Raw genomic sequence first — 26,915 nt, 5'->3', positions numbered from 1 at the left:
CGTTCCCTGGCCCATCGCGTGTTGAACTTCCCGCTACCCCTGTAATACACGCACCCTGCCTGTTCGCGTGTGATGATTCCCGCGTACCCCTGTGATTCACGTTCCCTGGCCTATCGCGTGTTCTACTTCACGCGTCCTCCTGTAATACACGTTCCCTGGCCCATCGCGTGTTGAACTTCCCGCTACCCCTGTAATACACGCACCCTGGCTGTTCGCGTGTGATAATTCCCGCGTACCCCTGTGATGCACGTTCCCTGGCCTATCGCGTGTTCTACTTCACGCGTCCCCCTGTAATACACGTTCCCTGGCCCATCGCGTGTTGAACTTCCCGCTACCCCTGTAATACACGCACCCTGCCTGTTCGCGTGTGATAATTCCCGCGTACCCCTGTGATGCACGTTCCCTGGCCTATCGCGTGTTCTACTTCACGCGTCCCCCTGTAATACACGTTCCCTGGCCCATCGCGTGTTGAACTTCCCGCTACCCCTGTAATACACGCACCCTGCCTGTTCGCGTGTGATGATTCCCGCGTACCCCTGTGATTCACGTTCCCTGCCTAGTCGCGTGTAGTACTTCCCGCGTACTCCTGATTTGGAGATTGCCCGCTTTGCTTTCCTTGTTTGCCTGCCCTGTGAAGTGGTCCGGGGTTAGCGCAGCCCTTAGCGATGATTTAGCGCTTTTGATGGCTTTTCCGTGCGCGAGGGCGTTCTTGGGGGCGTTACTGGCGCTGCTGCAGGCTCGCTGCGATTCTCTGCGCCACGGCTGTTTTGGGAGCTTGAAATCCATGAATACGCTGTGCGCGGAAATCTGTTTTGGCGCACGTGCCTGGCGCAGACTATCGCAGGCGCACGCTGTGCGCCAGCCGCGTGCGCTACTTGTGCGCTGGATTCTATGAATTAGCCTGTAAATAACCACACGCTTCAGGTGCTGTTGCAAGTCTGCAATCTTTCAGATGTGTCCATTTCATTAACTTGAGAACACGCAACACGATTGCCAAGACGGAATGCCCTTGAAGAGTTAGAACAGGCAAGTTAATTAAACGTTTCTCTGAACTTAGTTGTCAACAAATAAACGAAGAGTCAATTCCTAAGCAGCTCTAGTTCAGTCTTTTTTTGCAAAACGCTTGCTCAGGCTTGAAATCAAATTGCTTTTGCTCTCTAACACACTGCCCTCCCACCAGTTACTGAAGCAGCATGCATTCCTGGTTTCTTCTTTCTTCCTTTCCTTTTTGATTCTTCCCAAATAGGCCTCAGAAGAGAAGGCCCAAAGTATGTCTGCTCTTCAGAATGAATACTGATGAAAGGCATTTGGAAATTGTGCTCACCTCCAACCTGCAGTCAACATTCTAATTTAGAGTTTCTCAGAGGTGAGCCACCATGTTGCTCTGGGTTGATGCCCAATCCTTCATTTTGTGTGCTGAACTCAGCTGATCTCTGTGATTGAGTGTTAAGGGAAACTGAAGATTTTTACTAAACCATCGCACCCAGCCACTGACTGCATTCTACTGCCTGCTAATGTCCTTGACCTCAGTCTGGTTCTCAACCCCAGCCTTCCCACGACCCTAACAGCCATGTATTCAGGGGCAGAGTTCATAATTATACAATTTGTTTATAATTGGGGTGTCTTGCTCCACCCAGTGTCGATCAAATGGAGGCTCTGAGGATTATGTTTGTCCCCCCTGTTAACTGCATGCTGGGGACCTGCTCTGTTTGCAATTTTGTGCAAAAGGTCCCGTCTGTGCAGTTTTCCCCCTTTCTACCACATAATGGACGGGTAAAACATGGGTATAATCGCCTTCACTGTTCACTTTTCCAACATGTTATAAGTAGAATGTAAATGCCTCCCGCAATTAATAATTGCAGGAGGCATTTATAATTGATTCCTATGGAATCTGCCTGCTTTTACCAGGTGGTAATTTCAAGCGAATCCTAGTGATGCGGAAACGACCAGAGAGGGTGGCTTTCTCTGCTATTAGGAAGGAGCATGCATGGTGAGGTACTTGCCCAATTCACTGTGGCCGTTGCACTTCATTTGGTCAACCACATTTTTTGCAGCACTTCTTAGAGTGGGTTTAATTTTCATTAGATTTTAGAATAGAGGGGGTTGAGTGAGATGTGGGGTGTAGAATTGGGGTAAGTGGGGCTTGCTCCTCATAAAAAATGCTATGGAAAAATGCAGTAAAACGGCTACTGCAGTGAGTTGTACCAGATTCCATGGTGGAAGCTCTGTAAACGATGCATCTGTCTTTGAAGGGGATGCATGCTTGTAGCGGTAGCCAGTGAACTTCAATGAGCTTAAGCATTAAGTGGTCATATTTACAGAGACCTTTTATGAGGCGAGCACTGGCATGGAAGATACGTTTTATATGTGGTATGGTGGTGGTGGTGGATAGGCCAGTGAACAGTATAGTCATTAAAATAACAAGTTACTAATGATGACCAAAAAGGTAGCTCAAGAGTACCCACATTTAGCTTGGTTTGAGGAGGACACTGACCACTGGAACAGAGGCCTCTTATAAAAACTAAAACAGAATCATCACGAGATTCCAGGATGGTCAAAAGCTGTATGCCAGAGCGTGATGCTCCATCATGAAGTCCTACAACACAAAATGCTCTGGGGATGCAAGCTATAAGAGGAGGACATGGGTAATATATTGCTGTTAAGGGGAGATCTTTCAGTTTTCAGATGCCTGTGCACACCAACATTCATTTGCTCTCCCTGCTTTACAAGTGGTTGGGACAGCCTGCATCCGCAGGGGTGTAGGAAAAATCAGGCTATAAAAGATAGCTGACACTTTAAAACCTGAAATGTTTTGGAACTCCTTTACGCATGTGCATCCCTCTGCGTGCACATCCCACACCCCAGCCAAACGTCAGCAACCCGAACACCAAGGTCCATTTCCTTTTTTCCAGCTTTGCCTACTAGAGGTTTGTTATTAAGTATATTTTTTTACGGCCCGTGGTTGGGTGAGTATTGTGAAGGAGGGAGCGCAAGGACTAAGAGAGCCTAAATCACTATGAAGGTAATTTTTAATTTCTCTCTCATCCTGCTCTCCCTCCTTCCCAACTATTTGGGACCAGACTAAACATAATTGGGGACAGAGAACATTGTACTTGGTTGCAGCTAAATCCATCACTGGATGACCCCATTCACAAACAAAAGTTTTAGTTCCCATTTGTGCAGAACGGACACTGTCCTGCTCAAGATGTCAGCCACAAAGTATTTATCTTACTCTCCAGGTGTGTCAGGTTCCCATTTTATTTACCGGGCAAGAAAGGACTATGGCGATGCAGGGCAGGTGCTAAACACACGAAATCTTTAAGAACCTAGAAAGATTGTTGTTGTATTAATGAGAAAGTGTTTAAATTCCATTTTCCTTAACGAGAACATTAAAGGATTGAGGTTTGATCCTGATTCAAGATGGCATCAGTAGTTCTTAGAGCCGATCAGTTCAGCAGTAACTGTAATGTAGTTTGGAATCTTGGGAAAGGTTCTAAATTGCCTTTCACTCAAAACACCAGCAAAGAAGGTCACAGAAATGTTGCCTCTGAGGAAAAGACTTAATTGAGAAAATGTTCCATGAAAAACTAGAGTCTTCAGCAGCAAGTCTGTACCAAGAGTAGAACTCAAGCAGCTGACACAGATTACAGCAACTAAAGGAAGCTAAGTGAAAATGAGAAGTTTATAGCAATCAGTGAGTTAGGCAAAAATCCACGACTGTAAAAATGCTGCAGATTAGAGAGGTTAATGCCACTTATTATCTGCGAAATGTTACTAATGAAATCTAACACCACGCGAGATAAATCTAAATTAAATGTTTTGGTTATCACTGTATGAGCAACTACTATGAACTGTTTTCGTTGTATGCAATTTATTTTAAGTTATGCATGCATTTTTTCTTTAGTTACATTAATTACTATTAGGCTGCATCGTGCATACTTTTAATTTTTGAGCGCTTGCCAGAGGAGGAGGCAGAGACTTAGTTTTGTTTTCGTTTCTCTGCGATCTCCGTAATAGGCGCCCACAAACTGTAAGGTTAGACGAAAGGACCTACCAGCGCGCATAAAAGCCTCTTGCGTATCACGTAATGAACTGAATTCAGTTGCTTCCTTTTGATCGTACCGTAACAGGCTTCAAGTACGTCGGAGGAACTTGCGGTTCATCGCGGGCAGCACCAGAGAGCGCGGGTTGAGGCAAGAGTGTGGAAAGAACATTTGCAGAGCCTATTTTAATTGAAATAAAGCTAAGTGGAGTTTGAGAAAATAATGATTTTAAGTGAAAAGTGACTACAGAAAAAGTTTTAAGTTCAAAGTTAAAACACGGCAGGTAGTCCGTGTTATAAAGGAATTCAGTATTTCTATTTTGAAGGTCTGAAGGTAGAGACAGGCATCCATTGGGATTTTAGGTCATAGAATACAGTCGATGAGTTTATCAGCTCTCGTTGGGAACTCAAAGAGGACAAGGACAGCAGGAATCAAATATCAAAAGAGGACAAGTTCTAGAGTTAAGTTCAAAACCTGAAGAAGAGCAAGGAAATGAACTCACATTAGCCTTTCAGCAGCAGGCAAAGGCTTACAGGTATAGTGGAGAGTTAGAATTAATCACTCACACATATTAGATAGACCAATAAAATAGACAAGGTGAATTGTAATCAACATATGTTTTTTCACAGGTCAGAGCAAGTTGTCAAGATGTTTCAAGACCTCAGTTGGCAGCAAGCAGGAGCTGGTTTACTTTGTTATCCACGTCCCCTTTCCCCCGGGGTTATCTGCACTGCAATTTTAAATTCAAGGATTGCAGGGCAGGCAAACCAGGGGGGTGTGGTTTTGCATGACCCACTACCATTTATTCCGACCAGAAGACACAGTGAACAGGATTGATTCCCCTCATTGTTTGTGTACATAAAACATAGATATATGATATGATATGGCATTTATAACGCGCCTATACACAGGTGTTTCAAGGCGCGACAAGGCAATGGGGGGAAACAAAGGGAGGACAGACAACGATCCTACTAGGCCAGGTGTCATTCAGATCGTGCAAGTGCATGGGAAGGGGGGAAAAGGAAAAGTGGAATAAATAAGATAAATAAATAAACAGCCAGTTGATGGCAAGTGCAAGGAAGTGCAGACATAAGTGCTGGTAGGGGGACTGTAGGGATACAGAACAACGGTCCCCAGGTGCAGGGGATGCCAGGGAGGCAGTGCAGGTGGACAAATGATGGGGCCTGGGCCAGAGATCAGAAAGGGTGGCCAGGCAACAAGTGCAGTTTCAGTGAGGAATTCAGCAGGGGAGAGGGGGAGAGAAAGCAGAAGCAAAGAGGAAGGTTTTGTGGTGCTTCCGGACCCGGAGATGGTTCTCCTTGAGTTTCAGGGAGGCAGGAAGGCTGTTCCAGAGAGAGGCCCCTACCGAAGAGAGTGATCTGCCACCAACTCATTGCTTGGAGAAGCGACTGACCCTGAGGGAGTTGGAGGCGGATGAGTGAAGAGCTCGAGAAGGAAGATATTTAAGAAGAGAGAGTTGAAGGTATTGCAGCCCCAGACCCCAGAAGGGCTTGTGTACAATGCAGAGGGTTTTGAACTTAATCCTTGCAGCCACTGGGAGCCAGTGCGGAGATTTCAGTCCTGGAGAGATACAATCCCCGAGCTTGAGGCCAAGGACAAGTCTCGCAGTCCTGTCCTGGATAAAATGCAGAGGGCGGAGAGTAGAGGCAGGCAGATTTAGATAGAGGCTGTTACAATAGTCCAGCCTAGAGAGGACCAGGGCTCTGGCGACAGTGAGCTTCTGGGGAAAGGAGAGGAAAGGAAGAATACCTCTAAGGAGTTGCAGTTGGTAGTGTGACTCCTTAGAGACGTCAGAGATATGAGGGGAGAAGGAGAGTGCAGAGTCGAAGATGACCCGAGGTTTTTAGCCTTGCAGGTGGGAATAGAAAGAGGGCCAAGAGAGGCCGGCCAGAGAGCTGCAGGGAAGGAGGGAGTGGGTGTGCAGATGAGTAGAATCTCAGTCTTACTGGCATTAAGGCAGAGGTCGTTGGCGGCACACTACTCCTGGATGGCAGACAGACAGTCAGAGATGAGGGAAGGAGAGGAGGAGGCCGAGGGTAGCCTGAAAATGAGCTGGGTATCATACGCATAGCACTGAAAGTTGGGACAGAGAGCAGCGATGCGGTGGGCAAGGAGTGCCAGGTATTAGTTGAACAGCCAGGGAGAGAAGTTAGATCCCTGGGGGACATCACAGATAGAGAAAAAGATGTCGGAGTGGAAGGACCCAAGTTGGACCTGGGAGGGTCGGTTGGACAGGAAAGAAGTCAGCCACGCCAGAGCTTTACCAGTGATACCCAGGTTATGACGGAGACGGTGATAGCAGCACTATTGTCTGCAAAAATGTGCACCACCTTTCCCTGAACGGAGGGTAGAAAGGACTTTAGCACATAGAGAATGGCTCTCTGCTCCAAAACGTTTGTATGGTCCTTTGTATCTTGGTCTAACCAAAGGATGTGCATTGTTAGATGACGACAATGAGCACCCCAACCGTACTCTGAGGAATCTGTTGTCACCATGATTTGAGGATGGGGAGGTTGGAAAGGAGACACTATATCAAAAGGTTTTCTGATGTGTTCCACCAAACCATTGATTCCTGAAAGTGAGCAGGGACAGAAATCGCCATGCTCTGAGGATCAGATAGCGGATTCCAGCAGCTTTCGAGATCCAATTGTATGGTGCACATTCGTAGTCTTGCGTAAGGGATTAGATAGGTGCAAAATGCCATCTGGCCTAGTAGTCTTTGAAACCACCAAGCCAACAGCGTTTTCTGAGTCATGAAAATAGAAATTACTCGTTGTACTGCCAAGACCCTATCTATTGGAGGGAAGTCCTGGCATTTCGTAGTGTTTATCACCGCTACAATACATTGAATTCTATGTGATAGAACTAAATTTGACTTGGACGCATTCATTGTATCCCAACTCGAGCAGTGTATCACATGTCAATTGCACCTTCTGTATCACGTCTTCGTGGGACTAAGCCTTTATCAGCCAATGGTCTAGGTTGGGGTAAAGGTGCACCTTCTTCAACCACATGTGTGCCACCAGTGCTGGCAATGCCTTTGGGAAGACTCTGGGAATTTAAACCAAAAGGGAGACATGCACATTGTTAATGGTTCTTTCCCATTGTAATTCTCAGGTGCTGATGGTGCTTTATAATACGAATATGAAAAGAAGCATCTTGGAGATCTAGAGACGTCATCCAGTCATTATACTGGACAGCTGCCAAGATCTGAGGCACAGTTAACAAATGAAGAGTATCCACTAGAAGGAATTGCTTCAGATTAAAGATTGGCCCTATCCTGCCGTTCTTTTTTGGAATGTTAAAATATTGGAATAAAATCCCTGTCCTATTTATTTTCTGAGACCAATTCTATTCCTCCCAAGGACAGAAGTATTTTAATCTATCTGAGTAGCTCCGGATATGATTTTTGGAGCGTTGGGGTAGAGCATGGTGGAGTAGCAGGAAGGGTCAGAGAATAGCCTAGACGGATGATGCTTCCATTGCTCTTTAGTGATTATTTCCCAGTGATGTAGGAATGTTGCAATCTTTCCTGCTACCAGGGATGTGTGTTCCTTGACATGTACTGGAACTGATGACATTGTTGCAGGGTCAGGGTCTTGACTCGGTCAGAGAGGGATGGGGAGAGGGACACTTCTGAGTCTGTAGCAGGAGGCTTTGGAAAACATAACTCACACCAAGCCCTGCCCCAGGTATGCTTAGTGAGGGTTGGGGGCCATTGGTCATCGAAAAATACCCCTGTTGTGCTAGTTATGACAACACTGATGGCATGCATATATTCTCAATGCCTCTCGATACAGTAGCTCGCTACAGTTCTCTTTTTGTCTTTCCAGAACTACATCTCCCAAAATGCAACAGTAAGCAGCCAGAAAAACCTGCACTGGAAGGGAACACACTAAAGTCACGAAATGCAGAATTGCCAGCAGACTATGAAATAACACCACCAAACCGCATCCAACTCATCAGAGAAGCAGACTACTCACCCTCCAAAGAGAAAAACTAGGCTGCACAGTGGAGGGGACCTGGTACCCCCCTGCTTTTTGACATAGTACATCCTGGTGGAGTTGTGGGTCTGGATAAGGACAATCTTGCCCCCAATGAGCGGAAGGAAAGCTTTGAGAGCTAGCCAGATGGCTTTCAGATCCAGCCAGTTGATATGAGACTCCTGCTACTGCCGGGTTCAGACTCCATGGATGCTGTGGCTGTCCAGAGTGCCCCCCCCCCAGTCCTCCAGGGGGGAGTCCGTAGTGATGGTGTCCTGCGGGGCCAGCTGCCGGAAGGGCTTGCCCGTCCGCATGTGAGGTCCGAGTGGAGAGAATGAGTAATGCTGACAAGCTCCGCTTTGGAGCCCTGCTCCTAATTCCATGAGGCTGCAGAGTTCCGCCTAGAGCATGGCAGAGAAACACCAAACTGCTTGTAAAATCGTGCTGGAAAAGGGGGAGGGGATAAGAAGGCTTTTTAAAGCCTACCAGCTGTGCAGTCCTCCAGCTGGGGAAAAGGCAGTCACTGATTGGTGAAGGGAATCAGTTGAGTACTGAAACCAAAGGGGAGGTGAGACAGTCCCTGCATACAGAGTCCTGTACTATTTATAGCAGACAGCAGCAGAGGCAGAGTGTGGGTTGTATGGGCGAGGTCACAAGTGGAGTTGGAGAGCGATCAAGAGACCAGGCAGAGAAAGGATGGCAGAAGAGAGGGTTAGAGAGGTGAGGCAGAGAGTGATATCAGTGATCTGTAATGTAATGTATTGTGTTGTAGTGCAGGAAGTGAGGAGGGGGAGTTTAGGAGATGGGAGTAAGAGAGAAAGACTGAACATAGTTTGGGAGATAGTAGAAGTGACTGTAGTAGTTAGTGTGAGAGGGACTGAGTGTTAGCAGAGAGTGAGACTAGCAGAGTGGGGGTGAAGAAGTGGGGTGCAAGGAGCAGGGTGTATTATACAAGTGGAAAGGGAGTGAGTGTAGTGAGAGTGGATATAGTGAAGGTGTGAGTAGGGATCCATATCCCTGTGTTTCATGGATAGGGTATAGGGAAGGGATGAATAGGGCACCATATCCCTGAGTTTCCTGAATAGAGAATACTAAAGGGGTGAGCAGGGCACCATATCCCTGTGTTTATTGAATTGAGAATAGCAAGGGATGAGCAGGGCACCATATCCCTGAGTTTCCTGAATAGAGTATAGTGAAGGGGTGAGCAGGGCACCATATCCCTGAGCTTCATGGATAGAGTATAGTGAAGGGGTAGCAGGGAACCATATCCCTGAGTTTCCTGAATAGAGTATAGTGAAGGGATCAGCAGGGCACCATATCCCTGAGTTTCATTAATAGGGAATAGTAAGTGGTGAGCAGGGCATCATATCCCTGAGTTTCATGAATAGAAGAGCAGTGGAAATAATAGTAGCGGACAGTGGTAGTAAAGACCTTGGTTGTGGTAGTTAGAGTGATAGTAGTAATAGTACCAGAAGTAGTTGTGCTAGGAGAAGAGCAGGAAAACTCATAGTAGTATGGAGAAGGTAGAGAGAAGAGGAGAGAGTGATATGGAGAAAATGTACCGATATCTAAGAGTTGTGGAGAAGAGAAGGTAGGTGAAGTTGGTAGAACAGAGGGAGTAAGGGGAGGATTAGAGTAGTAAAGAGAATGGGAGTGATAAGATCAGGAGGCACACAAACACCACCCTCTAGAATAAATATCTGTGGTAGTGTAGGGATAGGTAGGAAGTGCAAGAGGGCGATAGATAGCCAGTGCCACAGGGACTCCCACTTAGATGAAGTTGGCAATCAGCTGTTAGGGGTTACCGTGCTGTAGAAACTAACCAAGGCTACGGATGCCTGGGCTAGGGAGGCAAAAATCCCAAGGGACGAGAGAGAGAGAAGGGGAGTCTGGGGGGCACAACCATAGCACCACCTTCCCAAACCTCTTTTCCTGCAGGTACACATTGTGTTACAACCAATGTCTGTCTGTTCTGCAATCATACTGAACCTTTAAAGAACCACACCATAGCTCTACTCTGCTATAATAATAAAAACCCTTGAAGTAAGGACAAGTCTCTTTGCTTCATTGAGGCCATCTGTCACAATGTGCAGATCTTCGAATGGAAGTCAAATAGACTGTTTTGGATTCTGTGCTGTGGTTGTTGAAGGTCCAACACCTTGTTTCACCTCTGGTGTGTACCTTGTTTTCATTGAAGAATAATGAGGCTTGGTTGTGGAGGAAGCTGCACTACTATTAGATGTTGTGCATGATTTAAAAGATATAAGACTCTTACAGAGATGGAACTCAAAGACTTTGCTGCAGTAAACACTCACCTTGCATTTTTGAATTACCTCGTCCGTCGACAGATCAAACACATTTTTAAAGTCAAAAGGTATATCTAACACCTTATCTTGAATATTCTGGTATAGTGAAGTAGCCAATAAATAAGCATTTCTGTACATAAAGACTGCTCCAGTGATGGCTCTTGCTGTGGTATCTGTTAAGTCCTTTGTTACTTTCAGTTTTTGTAAAGCAGCCTCTCTTACCTCTGAAATCCAGAAGGCAAACTCATCAGAAACCTCCTGTTGGAGAAACTCTTTACACCTCTCTAAGTTTTCCCAATTAAGGATGTTAAAGCCTGTTAGTACTACGGATGCATTCATCCATTTAGGCTGTAAGGACATATTGACATAGGATTTATTCCTTTGTGTTTCCCATGCTTTACTATTCTTGTCCAACACTGATCCTGGGGATGGTGATGGCACTTTGTCTTTAGACCCCATGGCTGCTGAAACCACCAAGGACTATGCCGGTAGGATTGCCATCAGTACAAAAGGCTCTTCCTTAGGAATTTTATACCTAGAGTCCAGAGCTTTTGAAATGGATGAGGCTGAATGGGGTTTTGGCCCAATGCCATAGCGCCTGCTCCATCACCGATGAATCTATTGACAGTATTGCCTTGGTCTGTTGTGTAGGCAATTTTCCATAATAAACCTGACACCTCTGGTTTGTACATCAGGAAAATCTAAAGAGCTTGCAGGGCCTTTAAAAAGGTTTCATAATACATCTTGGAAGGTGAAAGTGATGGGTGTTCACGTTCAGAGGCTTGGTGTCAGTAGACACCTCCTGTTTTTTATTTGGCAAATCAGATCCCCCACACATCAGTATTAGCAGAACTGGTGGAGGTGCTGGTGAGTCCTATGAAAGTCCTGATTTTTCTCTTATCCATTGGGCCAAAACCTCCAGACATGGTTCTGACAACATGGTCTCCAGGTATTGTTGCTGTAACATCTTTTGCCATTGCAGAAGGTCCGCCTTGCTCTTCTTCCGTCTTCATAATGGATGTTGAAGAATCTAATCGGTCTGACAATTCCATAGGCCTCGAGTTGCTTGTGGGGATATAAATATTGAACACCACGGGCCTAGGAACCTGCATATTCATCAAAACCAATTGAGGTGTCGCTGTGCAGGTTCAGATGATATTTCCTGAAACTCGGGTGAAAACAAAGGCAAAATCTCTGGGGTCTTAAACCTGACCGGAATACTAAACAGTTTCTCCAGAGGTACTGTGAAAAATCTTGTTGGATCAAATTCATCTGAGTCAGAAGACAGATCTACAGCTCAATTTGATCAATCTGTAGTGAGGCACTCTCTTTGCATCTTTCCTTTGACACTATTTTTCTTGTGTCTTTTCAGAGAAGCTGGTAATGAATTGGGTGTTGATTGATAATGAGCCTTGTCCCTTCAATGATGAGAGAGACCATGTCGGTTTTCTTCAGTACTGATGTTTTTGAAACTTTTGCTGGTGTAGCCAGTTTGGATACCGATGCAGCAAGAAGGGTTTCAGTTTGTACCAAATCAACCCTGGAGGATCTTACCTCTCCAAAGCTAATCTTGCCTGTTCTGTTTTCCTTCAAGGCATAAGAGCTCTTCCTCAGTACCATGATGATCTTGTCAGGTTTGAACAGATCCTCCGGTAGCAAGTGACCATGTTTGGTTCTTGTCCCACCCAGGAGTACTTGCCTTCACCCACCAAGTGATGCCCAGGTGTAGTTGCAAATGTAATCGCCCAGGGTTTCCCCTAAAATGGCCCTGCTAAAACCTCGTAACTGGGATTGTGGTCTTCACCTCAGTACCAAAGACGAGTGCAGAATCACATAATCCACCTGCAGGCACAGACTTCCTCTTACCAATGTCGGCCTCCTTCCTAGTTTTAAAGTCCTCAGTCACCTTCGTTACTGGTACCAGCTCTGACATGGACAAAAGGCAGCTTCACAGAGATCTCAGGTGAATTCCACTGAAAAATACACATTAATTCAATGGGTGATAGATCCCCACATACCGGACACAGGCATGATGTAGAGGTCGGCCGAGAACTGCATCCTATATCGGATGCATTGCTTTAACCCTGTAGAATACGCATAGGTCAGAGAGAGGCACCATCAAATCCAAAATGGGAGTTAACAGCTAAAGGTAATGCCACACAAAACAAAAATGTAGGATGTCAAGGAGTGCAGCAATTACAACTCGCCCAGTAGGCGGAAAAAACTGGAACTGGGTTTGGGGGAAGGTTGGAACTGGCGCACGGAGGGTAGCGCGCGTGTAAAAGAGTTCCAATATTTCAAGTTTTAAAGTGGTAGCTATCTTTTGTAGCCAGCTTTTTCCGACCTGCCTGCGGATGTAGACTGTCCCGACCAGTTGGCAAGGAGGGAGAGCAGGATGACAAGAGAAATTGATGACCTACATTTATTTATTGGTGGTAGTCCCCTTAAAGGGCCTCATTACGAGTTGGGCGGTGAGGGAAAAGTGCGTCGGGATCACCATATACTGCTGCATTCAAGCACCGCCCAAATACAAGTTTGGCGGAAATTCAGAGGATTCACCTCCATCCTTGAGCTGGAAGTAAATCTGCCGACTTTCTGCCCATTTGCGGCGGAAATTCAGCCATGGTAATTCCACAGAAAAAGTCACATGGAGTCCAATGGGCTCTGAAAAAATTGGGATTTACTCTGCCACCGCCACTTGTAATCTGGCGGTAATTCCACCAGACCAAGTGGCAGTAACGGAAATACAGTTTGCCAGTATCCGAGAGCTTTACCGCCACAGAAGGAGGGCCTTGCTTACCCCTGGAGAACAAACCAAGAGTGGTTTGGGCACCTGATAGAATGGCAAGTACAATATCTGGGTGAGGTCGAATCCAATCTGTACCCGCAGTTGGTGCTCCCAAAACAAATGAGAAGAGCAAAACCAGGCCTCGAAAACTCTTTAAAATCCTGCCAGACGTGCAGTTTCCCTACTCAACCTCAGAAAAATTAACTCAACCCATGAACTTAATGGCATATTTTTCTGTATTGAAAAAACAAAGTGACACATGAAGAAACTACCAGCAATGTTTATGTGCCTTTTCAATATCCTCCTCCAAATATGTTGGAACAATTCCTACAGACCGCAGGGAGTACAATATGACCCACATGTGAATTACCATTAGTCAAGGCTATTAGTCTTTATCCGACAAATGAGATCTTGGCGGCTAGAACCAAAATCCCAAAAGAACATAGACTGTGTTGCTACTGTAATGAGTATGTCGAGACTCTAACACATTCATGTATTGAATGTCTAGCTTTAACAACAGTTCGACATAAGACTTTTGTACAGTGTGTTCAAGGTAGGGATGACGTTTTGCCTTCCTGGCTGTGGATTGGTATTTGTAATACTAATGAAATATCATTAACTTTTGCTGTAATTAACTATTTTAGGATCTTAGGAGTGTAATTGTGGAATATAAATGTTATGTACTATATTATATGTTTTGACATGCTTTATTGATATCATTATTGCTGGCTGTTAATATTGATTATTAAGTGCGTTTTTACAGTTTTTTCTTTGAAAAGTTTAAATGTAAACTAAATTGCACAATAATAAAATAAAAAATAATTAGTCAAAGCTAATTTGAGTGATTATAATACATTTGGGGGGCAGGGTTAACCTTTTCAATAGCTTGCTTGTTCGAGTTAGGGTTAGAATAAGTTAGTGTCTTATTGCACAACAGCCGCCCAGAGGCACGCAGAAAGGGATACAGCCTGCTGCCTACTGCTGGCTCCATATGCACTCATGAAAATGGGTGAGCTGGCCCATTCATGAATATAAATGATCCACTAGTCAGCTAACTGGTCAACAATTTAAAGATTATGTTGAGGCTCAAAATTGGTTACTGATCTGCTCCTTCCTTAGGGTAGAAGCTGAGTGCTTGTGGCCGCAACAGTCAGGAATACCATAAGCACTGGGCTTCAATGCAGCTGCTCCTCCCATCCAGTCACTCACTTCTGATCTGTTCTGTCTTGAATGTACAAAAAAGAGTCCATACATCCAAAATCTGTTGACGTTGCATTGTCCTTACCACTGCCTCAGATTTCTTACATTCTCTTTATGGTGCAGTACTTTCAATGGACGCTCAAGTTGCCTCTGCTCTGGGTCCTCCCTCCCCACAATTAACTTATTAGTGGTTTGTCTGGTGCATGCTGCTGAAGTCCTTGAGCTTGGAGGAAAGAGAGCTGAGATTGTCACGCTCTGCCTCACTCAGGGTCAGGCAGGTGCCAACTAGACTTCTACCGGCGGCTGTGTTCAGCAAGCTTCTGCTCTCCATGGACACACCTGCACTCACTGTAAAGCCCCCATCCTGAGCTTCAGCCTCTCCCAGCTACGTGTCCCACCATCAGAAGGCCATTAAACAACTCTGTTATGGAAAATATATTTATTTTGCAACTCCCTATACACTACTTCTCTTCCTCAACACAGAAGCTTGGGCTACCAAGTCTGTAACACTCTTGAGTTCAGGTTTATAAATTCCAAAATATACAAAATTCAATAATCATTCTTCTTACTAATGATAGTTCAATAACAAGAACCATTTACAAAATCAAATAAATCTCATGCAGGCCTGGATTGCGTAGCCAAAAACACTTCATCTAGCAAGTTGCAGTGTGGACATCCAGGGGGTCTGACATGGAGAATTTTGACATACTCCGATGTAATGTAACGTCTTTCCTGTACCACACCAGATCTAGGGCGCATGGATTTCCTGTTTGTGCTAACTCCTTACACTCTCTCAGTGAATACTGTGAGAAACCCAAAGGTGTCTCACGTACTAATCCCCGGAAATCTGTCATTCAAGTGGCCAGGACACGGCCATCGCTATTGGATCCAGTTCCTGGGGGTGGACCAGTGCGGGATGATCACCTGGATGAGGGGTCTTCGGGGAGTGGAAGTGGGACACCGAACTGTGAGACACATTTTCCCCTTCCATATGATACCTATTCCCCATAGGATATTTAGAACCTCTAGCCCGCTCCTACTTTCCTACACAAACACTAACTCACACAGTGAAAGAAAACGGACTAACACTAGAGCTATTTGCCTGACATGTCACAATACAAGGGTCAGGCAGAGTCAGGCAACTGCTGATAACTACACTACTATACCTGACTGCCCTTTCCCTTCCCCATAGGGATAAAAGGCAGAGCACAAGAGCACACACTGAACAAGGCCAAACGCACGAGGAAGCAGCTATTCCAGGACAGCAGTTCAATCGGAGGAGAAAGGCGGCGAGACCTGAAAGGACGATAAGGACACCATTGCCCTTCCTCTTTCTAAACTAGACCCGCTGAGCCTCCGAGAAGGGAAACCTAAGACCGGGAATCGCAGCTGGCGAAAGGTGCGGAGGATGTCAGCGGTACATGGGACCCTCCCGCACTGATAGCCAGGGCAGGGAGAAGCGGTTGCCATCGTGGTACCGTCCTTTGCTCCAGAAGCAAGAGACGCCAAGAGAGTTTGGCACAGCTGGTGAGTCGGAGGAAGCTGATAATAGACCGGAGTGTGTCGGGCTCAACGCTTAAGAAGAGCAACATTGTAGGAAGAAAGAAGACTGAAATGCAAAGGTCTTTCATATGTATTATTAGTATCAGAATTAGAGTGGTCCGGCACCATGTCAGTGCTCAATCAAAGGACTCTAACTGATGCCCGCTCCTGAGCAAGGAGAATGTGTTCAACTGGGAAAGCGAAGTGGTCCTGCAATGGGTTAAGTTGAATCCCGTGCATAGTCGAAAGTCTTTGGTTGTTGTAGAAACTACAAGTACCAAGAGGCCTTAGGGGAGGCCAGCGGGGAGTGTGAAAGAGGTTATACGAGGGTCAAGCCAAATCCCTTGTACATTCGAAAGTCTTTGACAAGTTGTGGAGGCAAGTGCGAACCCGACTGAGGGATGCCTGCGCGTTAAGCTGAACAGTAATACTGCTGTGACCATAGTAATCCCAAGAGTGAACCATATGAGGGATGTGTGAAGCTGGCGTTTGCGCCCAGCCAGGGGAGCGCCGTACGAACTGTGATATTGGGAAACCCGAATCTACCATAGAATAACAGAGTGACCCAGCGAGACATGACTCCCCCTCAGAAATCTCTGTTTGAATTGGCAAGTGCTTTGGGAAACCGGTGAGGGAAGGTCTGAGCCCGAATGAGGGGGATCTAAGTAAAGTAGAAGAAGTAAACCAAATGGTTGTTTAAAAAGACAGACTTCTGGATATTATAAGATGATGATACTTTGATTGAAAGGCTAAGTGACCTGCATTGTAATGACAAACGTGACCCCGACTGAGGACTGTCCACAGTGTGGGGGTTGGTCTAAGCCCGACTGAGGGAGGCTAACATAGAGAAAAGGATCGGAGCCCGGCTGAGAGGGATCCAAGGGTGTAGAGTAATCGCCTGACGAGAAGATTTACAGAAGGAACTTTTGTTTTGTTGTTTATGGCATATCAGGCCCTCTGGAGCAAGATACTTTGCATGAAAGAGACTTGTGTACAGAAGGCCCTGATATTGAGTAGAAGCAATTGTAACCTCGTTCCGGAGAAGCCCAGGAATGTGCTTTGCTCTTATCCTGTGCTAGAAACGTGGGGAAGGGAGACCCCGGCCATAACATCCTGACTTATCATTTGTGAACACTTCTTTCTTTTCTTGTGAACAATGTCCCACACTATTTTGTAGTATAGCGGTAAGGATTGGCAATAGACTCCACCAGGACTGTATTATTATTATTATTTGATGATCATAGCTTGCTCCCATCTTAGATTTAGGTTTAGATTAGGCGTTTATCACACCCATTTTACAATTTAATGAACACCCTTAAACTGTGATCATTTATGTCTGTCTTACTTTGATACCATGCCTTCCTTCCAATACTCCTCTGTTAACTCTTCTTATAGAAAGCATAAACAGGCTAACCACCCGGCAGGTGAACCTCTTCTTTCTCGGTATACATCCACCTCAAAGCAACTTCAGAAAACACTCCACCAAATCACCTTCACCACGCAAATTGCCACAGATGGACTTCCAGGTAACTGAGATTAACTTGGTGCACTGCTATCAACAAGAGGGCATCTGGAGACAGTGGATTAGGGCATACAAACATTTCAGATAAGGGGGTTGAGCATTCCTGTGACTCCCTTGCCTTAGTGCAGGGACCCAGTGAGGGTTGTCTGGAGGCCTTCTATGTACCTCCTCTGGGCCCAGCCCTCACAAGCTCAGGGTGGCACCCAGCCCCATCAACCAACCCACTGTGGGACCCCAATTTAGGTCATGGAACGTTGTCATGGTACATATGATATGAATTGATATTTAGGCTATGTAGTTCCATTTTTAAACCGGTGGGCATTCTTCAATCACATGCTAACCTTCTCAGTAGGAAAACTGAATGTTTACCCCTCCCTGGTTCTGTGTTTCTTCTTCATGGCTATCATCTTCACTTGGTCCATATGCATCAAGTTCTGCTGGAATATTGTGGGCACGTTCTATGTTGGGTTCCCTTTTTCTTTCTCCTTCATTAACCCCAGTTCTACATATTTTAACACCTTTCGTCTTTTCTTCTTCCACTCTGGAAAACCCTGCTTTTGAAACATGGCAGTTGTTCGAATACCTTTTATATTGCTCAGGTCTCACAACGTTCATACTCTGCTGCCTTCAGTGAGCAAATCATTCCGACCTGTTTATATCATATTGACAGGAGACTGTACTTAGAAAGGGTCTTTCTGTGTGGCGCTTGCTCCATATTTTAACCAGCTCTCCAGGTTGTATGTCCGGTGTGCTCACCGCCTGAATCAAATCAGATCGTTATTCCTACTTTCTTTTGATTACTTGTATACTGTACCTAATGTCTTCCAATGACACAGTCATGTCTTCTCTAATATCAGGCAATTATGGTGGAATGAGGCCAGACTGTACTCTCCTGCCCTCATTACTTGAGAGATACACTGCTATCGAACTTGGCATCAGTCTGTGAGCCTTTGCCATGTGTGCATCTCTATAAGAAGCATTTGCTAGCAGAGACTAGTTTTTATGAACCTGTTCTCCCTTTCAAATTGACCTTTGGCCTAGAGCGTTATAAAAGCCCTTTTGCTGTGTTAAATGTTGGTGTTTCTGAGAAATCCTACCATTTTAAGATATACTAGCAAGACAACATTTTTTGTAATCGCATGCTTGTGGAAGCCATCCCCTTCTGAAAATCATTTCAACACAGTAATTGTTATCTAGTTGGAAATGTCTGATACAAAATGTAACTCTATCATTGGGAAAACAGTCTAACCCCACTTTTTCTAAGATGGTCTACTGCTAGTGATGGCCAGGTGATGTGTGGGTAGAGCATGGGAGAGAAGCCCTCCTTCACTAATAAAAACATAGTTGCATGATGTCGCATATTGCTACAACATGGAAGAGACTTTCAGGAACACAATGCCGGCTGCATCTAGGCCCAACGACATTTGGGGACCATACCAAAACTATTTGACCAATAGGCCTGTTTGTCAAAACTCTAATCAAGCATCAGGCAGTCTGAACACTTGGTCTCTGCATTAAAATAGGCTTTATGTGAGTGCCCGGGGTAAAGGAAGTCCTATACTTACCCCCGCCCCCGGTGGTAAATTGAATTGATATTGATCCTTCCTTAAACTGTTGTTAGATTTATATCCACATTGCTTATGTGTATGTCTTGATGCTATCACGCTGTGTTGTCTATTGTTTGGTTCAATAAAAAAAAAAAATAATTACACCTTGTTGTTTCTGTACATCTAAAGAAATGTATGGGAGTTCCTGAACGTATGCTAAATGCATCCTTATCTCTACATCCTACTTAGTGAATAAATAAATATCAGTTATTTAAGAACCCTTTTGAATTGCAGGTTCACCTAGTTTTGCGATGGATATGGTCTGTATCAGCATCCCCGATGGCAAAAGGCTTAAACAGGTCACTTGTAGTAAATGCTATAAGAGGACTCCAAACTTCTAGCACAAATTAAAAGAGCCATTTTCATACTGACTTCACCAGAGAGAACAGGAAGGACAGAACCTGCTTCGCTACCTAAGTGCACCTTCATCGCCTCTTGGGGTCAAGGCCTCTCACAGTCCCTGTTTCTTGGTGTTTTCATGTTACCTTCTACGTTTCAGTAGGATTCTCTATATATATATACTTGAAAAAGGTTTTTTCCACCCTCATTAATGCCAGCTGTGACTCTTTGGAGTGCTCTTTGCATTAATGTCAGCTTAAAGCTGAGCTTTATCATTCATCTTCTTTGGCTTTGTGAAATGCAGGAATACAAAAGAACATGTTCACTAACTGCAATCCAGTTTTCTTACCCGAACAAAGATGTGCTGGCAACCCTGGGGAGCTGAACTTTCTTGTTAGTTTCTGTCTCATTATCTGCCTCTGGCGGCGGAATTCCAGGTTCACCAGAGGGTCTGATCGAGCATTAAAAATCTTGAAAAGAAACAAACAAAAAGGTTGGCAAACTTAAGAAATGGTTTACTCAGCTATACTGCCATGCTCTAGACACCAAACAGGATACAATATTTACTTACAACACATTTTCTCAAGCACTGGTGTGCTCTATAGAGTCTCAAGGTACTTAAAATACTATCGATAGTCGAGACAATTTCCCCAAAACCATTTAAAAGTCACTTTATTTTGGATGGCGGTACATGTTACTCGGAGCACCTTACATGGTTAAAAGTTTGAAAAGGTGGGAGTTGAAAAGAGTAGTTACAAAATGTATTTAGGAAAGGATAGGAATCTTAGGATAAACAAGTGACAGCAGTGGCAGGGGGCAGGGTTATGTGTGGGGGAAAAGGTATGTCTTGAGCATCTTTCTGAAAGTGGTTACAGAGGATGCAGTGCGTATGAGAAGAGGTAGGGTGTTGCATGCCATATGTCCCCAGTGGGTCAATGGTCGTTTTTGTATGATTGTGGGTTTGCAGAGTGGAATGTGTAGAAGGTGTTAGCTGCTTGTTGGGTGTTTGTGTGGGTGTTGGGTTTGAGTTTGTCATGAAAATAAGATGGAGTGTTGAGGTGGATGGCCTTGAACACAATGCAGTCTCCTTTGAAGGCATTTCTCTGGGGCATGAAGAGCAAGTGGAGCTGGGAAAGAGTGGGTGTGATGTGTGAATGTTTCGGTTGATGGAGGATGAGTACTGCTGCTGTGTTTTGCATGGCTTGCAGGGGGCAAGGGTCTTGTTGTGGAGTCCAATGAGGAGAGCATATCAATAGTCCAATTTAGAGAGAACCAGTGGTTGGACTGCGGTACGGAAGTCGTCAGGAGGAAGGATATGTCTTATTTTGTGCAGGCGGTGTAGTTGTAGAATGCATGTTTTGGAACAGTGGCTATATCGTGTGTGAAGGAAAGGTGGGGGTCAATGGTGAAGCCAAGGGATTTGACAGTTGTGGAGAGGGATATGTGTGGGTTGTCCGTGGCAAGTTCTTGGATCCATAGTTTGAGATCAGGTTTGTGCCTTTTGAGGGGGCAGATGAGGAGGGATTCTGTTTTGCAAGCGTTGAGTTTGCAAAAGTGGGTGGCCATCCAGTTGGTGATGGTGGAGAGACAGGTTTTGAGTTGTGAAGGGGATGACATTTGGAAGTATATTTGTGTGTCATCTGCGGATTGGTTGAGATGGAAATTTTGTTTGATAAGGGTCTGTCCAATGGATTCAAGATATAGGTTGAACAGCAGTGGAGATAGAGAGGAGCATTGTGGGTCCCCATACATGACAGGAGTGTGGTCTGATCAATAAGGGGGCATGGAGACACAGTGTGTCCTGTCAGTGAGATAGGATGTGAACCAGTCGAGTATGGTGCCATGGAGATTCATCGATGTCTAGTAGCATGGTGTGGTCTGTAGCGTCGAAGGCTGCAGAGAGGTCGAGGAGTGCGGGTAGTGCTGTGTGACCTTTGTTTGTGATGCTGTGGAGGTCATTGAGGATGTGAAGAGTAGCTGTCTCAGTACAGTGCACAGGTCGAAAGCCAGATTGGAAGCGGTTAAGTAGGTTAATGGTGATATGTTGTTGCAGTTGGATAGTGACAAAGCATTCCATGATTTTGGTGAGGTATAATAGGATAGTAATGGAACAGTCGTTTTCAAGGAGCATGGTATTGAGGGATGTTTTTTACAGCAGGGGTGATATTTGTCCAGTTTTGAGTGCAGTGCAGAAAGTACCATGTGAGAGACAGGAGTTGATGATGTTGAGCCAGTGTGTAACTAGGATGGTGATGCAATTGGACGCAGCCTGAGGTGGGCATGCATCATCTAGGACGTTGCAGGTTTTGATTGGCAGTGAGAGTGATGAGGGCGTCAGTGTTAATTGGGTGGAAGGTGTCCTTAACCGTCCCAAGAAAAATTCTACACTTTGTTCCAATATCCACTGCTCAGAACCTGATCTTTCACATTTCGACCCCTCTTCGGCAGCCACTGCTTTTGAAAATTGGGTCTCATCTGCGCTTGACACAAATGACAATGAAATCGTCAAATCTTTTTTTTTTTTTTTACACCAAATGTTTCTGCTCTTTATCTCAGGCCTTACAAATCTGGGGTGAAGTGCAGAAATGTGTTGGCAAGTTTAAGCTGCAGAATGTTGCTGGCATGTCTCTCCTACTCAGAGACTAATGAACGTTCCTACAAAACCCAGCTCAATCATTATAAACATGTTACATGCGCATTCAGAACTACATACCTTTCGTATGTCATTGAAAAGATATGTGAATTCATTTTTTTACTCCATAAAGAGCCATACTATTCCAAACTTAAAAAAGGAATTAAAATGCCCCCATTGCTAAATCTTATCTGAAGCCCTGCCCGTGCAACGTACTTGTGAATGTGCTTGTGGATCACCTGCGAGCCTAGGGAAGAGTAAGTCATATGTTAGGCCATTTTATCAAGAAGACAGGTGAGATGATAAGAGTGTGAAATTAATATGCAGTTGGGGATCTAATGAGGGCTAACAACAGTATAACATCTGGGGGGCATAAGGATTGTGTATGCAGAGTTGAAAAGGATGTGCCAATCCAACAGGAAGGAATCACATTATGTCAGATGTGCATTAGTAATAATGCACAACATGAACCCCAAGGTGAGTCCAGTATTCTCTAGGTGTTGGTGGAAACTAGATGAGGTACAGCATATGTGGTGGGAATGTGGTGTATTCGGTTCTTTTGGCTACTTTGCAGGATTATTTTAGATGCAAGCTAGTAATGAGTCTATGGTGTTTTGCCGATTTCAGGCAACCGTCTTATGTGTGAAGGGGATAAAATATAGGGAAAGGGGAGGGGTGTCCAAATATGATGTAGCAAGTAATGTCCCGAGGGTCCTAACAGGTAACTAGTCAGTAAAAAAACTTTGTTAAATGGACCTTATGGTTCAAAGTAAAAACGAAAAACCCTTGAAATTCGCCAGTTATGGTAAGCTAAGCAACCATAACTCACGCCACCGTGCACTGCTAAGACTAACACCCAGGACATCAAAGATGACATCACAAATGTCATTGATGACATCACTGATGACATCACATGTGCATTTACTTTTCATGAAAGCTCTGTACAAGGGATTCTTATAATGTTGACCAAAAAGTGTCAGGGATCATTTGAATAAATATCATGAGCTACTTAGTACATTAAGCAATGCATTGATATAAATAGCATTCTATTATGAAGTTTGTAAATAAGGGATGTTCGTAAATAAACAAAATGGGGATGTCCTGAGGACACTATGTCTGTCCGTATTGTTCGTAGTCAAGATGAAACTGTTCTAAGAACACACGCGGTGTCCTGAAATGTTCGTAAATAAACAAAATGGGGGTGTCCTTAGGACACTATGCCTGTCCGTACTGTTCGTAGTCAGATTGACACTATTCCAAGAACACATCAAGTGTCCTGGGATGTTCGTAAATAAACAAAATGGGGATGTCCTGAGGATGCTATGACTGTCCATATTGTTCGTAGACAAGTTGAAACTGTTCCAAGAACAACCACCTGTCCGTAACTGTTCGTTTCACTTGTGTCGCACTTTTAATTAGTTTCAGGACCCGAACACTGTCCGTAGACTATCTACGCACATGCGCACCACACCCACAAGTCATACGAACACCGCGCCTGTCCGTAACTGTCCGGCACACTGGTGTCGCACTTTTAATTACTTTGAGGACCCGAACACTGTCCGTAGAACACGAACGCGCATGCGCAAAACACTTCCTGTGCATTTGCTGTCCTGTGGACACCCGTTCCATTCGCGGACATGCTCGCGACGCCATCATGTGACCGCGCCCACGCTAAGCGTATGTTCTGATTGCGGACACTGTTTGTGTCCACGAACAATTTAAAAGTACCTTTTCAGGCAATCCACAATATTTTATAATAATAAATCACCAAAGCAAATGTCCCAGACAATGATCCTGACTTTCTACATACTTTTGGGGATTTTCTTTTGCCTTTTTTTGGTGTTCGATCTGTCCGCGCGCACCAGCAGCCCTCTAAAAGGCCACACCCCAGATCTCATTCTCATGGTGTTTCTGGCTACCTGACAGAACACTGTACTTGGCTGCCAATCTTCCTGATTTTTCAGAAACCTGATGGCAACCATGGATCCTCTGCTTCCACCTGGTGCTACATCTGCCTCAGCACCACTCCCACCCCCTCCACCACTACCACCTCCTCAAGGGCCTGAAGAGGGGAACAGGAGTGAGGATGTAGAGGAGGACGAAGAGGATGAAGAGGATGAGGTACTGGAAGTCCCTACTACCAGCACTCGCCATGACTCTTGGGTGTGGCGGTTATTTACCATTCATGGTAACGTACCCAAGGCGCGTGCGGACAAAGTCACCTGCAAAGAGTGCAAAATGGTGCTCAGTCACGGGAGGCTTGGTTCGTACAGCTTTGGTACGACAACTATGAAGCGACACCTAAGGTCATTCCACGGTGGGGCCATTCGCAAGGTTGTACCTTGTGAGGAGCGTAGTAGGTTGACTTCCTCTACTACATCCTCCGTTTCCGATCCTGTCACCACAAGCAACACTCCTGTGGGACAGCGTATTCCTCCAGGTGCCTCAAAGGCCATTCGCAATGCTGATGACCCATACCTTTCGAGGGTCACAGTTGTGTGTATGTACTGTGACACAGTACTCTGCAGGGAGGAGAGACTTCGTAGTGCTTTTGAGACTATGGTCTCAGAGCACGAGAAGACCTGCCCACTACCTAAGTAAGGCCCACCCTACATCTTCCTCTCTCCACCCGCCCTTTCTTATCCCCGTGGTTGGTGTCCCCCCCTTACCCTCCTTTCCCCTGCTCTCCTAGTGTGTCGTGTATAAAAAGACAAAAAAAATATAAAACAACAAAAATAAAAAAAAGGCTCTTTTCAGAGCCGCCTTTTGCAGTTTAAAAATAGAAGTGGCAAATAAATGGAGCAGGGCCCTGTGTATTTTTTAGAAGTCCGTGGACAGTTCGCGGACATCTAACATTTTGGGGTGCTGCCCTATCATAACCATTGCACTTATCTCTGGGAGGAAGTGGTGGCTCTGAAAAGAGCCTTTTGGAAGTGTTTGCTTGTGTTTGAAAACTTGAAATGGTCATCACCTACTGCAAAATGGATGGCTGTAATTCCAAAAAAGGTTGCAATGCATTTTATACATTTCTCAGAAAAATCTGATTTCCAGCATAAGTAAGTTGGACTCTATCTCTGCGAAAAATGTATGTGCTACGAAACATAATATTTTCATTGTGAAAAGAGGAAATGCCAGCATCTTGTCATGATTCCTGCCCCTCATGTCCCCAGCCCTCCAAGATGTCAGGCTGGAACCAGGCCACGATCACCTACATGGCCCTGAAGGGCCTCTCCATCCCTCCAAAGACCCACTTGGAGTAAGACTTGGTGCTTGTGGCACCAGACTCACTCACTCCAATAGGATAACATTGGGGATTGGACTTGTAGTGCTTTGATGGGGACAAGATGGATGCACCCACATATTTCGGTTCCCAGAACTGCACGTGCAGTCTAGTCTTTTGGGTGTGGTTCAGCCCAGAGACACCTGAGATACCCAGAGACTATTTAAGCAACGCCCAGGCTGAGAAACATGCTTTGTGTTTTCTGCACCTGCAGCGTGACACTCACCGTGTTTGGATCGGTCTCCAGTAGGCCTGCATCTTTCTTCTGCGCTCAGCTCCTGCAAGAACAAGAACACCGTTAGGAGCAGCCTTACCTTGCGGCGCTTCTGCCCATCATTCATCGCTTCTTCTGTTCTGCAGGGCATCTTCGGCGGTGTCATTCCCATCCCGGCACGCCGCTTCCTAAGGAAAGGGGAAAAGAACAGAAAAAAGGCATTAGTAAGCATTCAGCAAATCTTCGCTTATTTTTAAAGACTAGACGAGCTTCAAACGCTTACCTGAATCCCAGCCGCTCTGGGGGAACTCTGTCTCCGGAACTTCTCATCCATCTGCAAGAGGGAAAAGACACTCCAGGTTAGCGTGGAAACATCTACAGGCACCGCATACCACGCTTACTCACCGCATTTCTTCTTCATAACCGGCATCCATGCTGAAAACGTCGCAGCACCTAAAAGATACAGAAAAATAACTCTGTTCAATACAAATACGAAAGGGTTGCATCGTGCATCGCGCTCTCACTCACCTTCTGCGCTACTCATCTCAGCAGCACGTCGCCATCCCCAGACGCCGGCCATCTTGTAAGGAAGGAAAGGAACGAAGTTAGAGAACTGTTCAAAAGACTCATTATACTTACCTGTCGGACTCTTGCCAGTGAAGTAACTAGGCAGCAACGAGCCTGCATCAATCAACCTGCCCCTGCGCTGAAAGTAAGACGGAGAGCACACTTTCCAAGAAAACAAGGTGAGCTGTGGATCAAAGGGAAGGTTTGGACCCCAGGGAAGAAGGGGTTCAAGCACACAGAGACAATAGGGAGTTAAACGCTACCAATCCTGTGTTTCAGGCCCAGTCTCCAGTCGAGTAGACTCCAGGTAAGGGTTCAAGGTTGTAAGAGGTCAGAACAGGCTGAGTGACATCCCTGTGGATACCAGGTGAGTGTTACACATCTCTTAGAAAGGCACAAACAGCCTTATTGACATTGCGCCTCACTTTCTCCATTTGTGGACCAAATGAAGAAGAATGCAGCCACATTTGTCTCTGCGCAATCTGAGAAAAAATTACTTGAGAATTTGGAAACATGTCCATGACCTTCCCAAGTCCTCCTTTCATTGCAAATTGCAAAGAAATTCCAGACACGTCCTAAACTATTCCCTCCACAATGAATTATCATTACGTCTGGATGATGCTCTGTCTCCAAAGTAGCACAGAGAGGTAGCAAGTCCAGCCACTTCATTCCACGCACTCCATGCCAGTGCACTTCCACAAGTGGGAATCCAAGATCTACAGCTACTCCACAGCTTTCTGCATGCACCTTCAACCAATGTACCCACGAGTCTCCCAAAATCCGGACAATCTGTTTTCTGAAACACACAGCCTTAGCTATCTGTTCTTCTCTCAGGAAAAAGACTTTCTGACAAACTCTCTCCTGACACAAC

General features: G+C 45.3%; 1 protein-coding gene across 2 annotated transcripts in view; it reads right to left on the bottom strand.

The window, feature by feature from the left end:
- The window catches only part of DNAAF8 (dynein axonemal assembly factor 8), a 1,512,143-nt gene that overhangs the window by 200,443 nt on the left and 1,284,785 nt on the right, over positions 1-26,915 (bottom strand). For both annotated transcript variants that reach the window (XM_069646874.1, XM_069646873.1), the window contains exon 27: positions 19,701-19,821. In XM_069646874.1, the coding sequence (XP_069502975.1) occupies positions 19,701-19,821 (121 nt within the window). The remainder of the gene's footprint in view (positions 1-19,700; positions 19,822-26,915) is intronic.

This window comes from Ambystoma mexicanum, chromosome 2q (assembly GCF_040938575.1).
Source record: "Ambystoma mexicanum isolate Mex_15411 chromosome 2q, UKY_AmexF1_1, whole genome shotgun sequence".
NCBI lineage: Eukaryota > Metazoa > Chordata > Amphibia > Caudata > Ambystomatidae > Ambystoma > Ambystoma mexicanum.
Note: the sequence above shows the minus strand (reverse complement) of the source record. Positions and strands in the feature narration are given on the sequence as shown.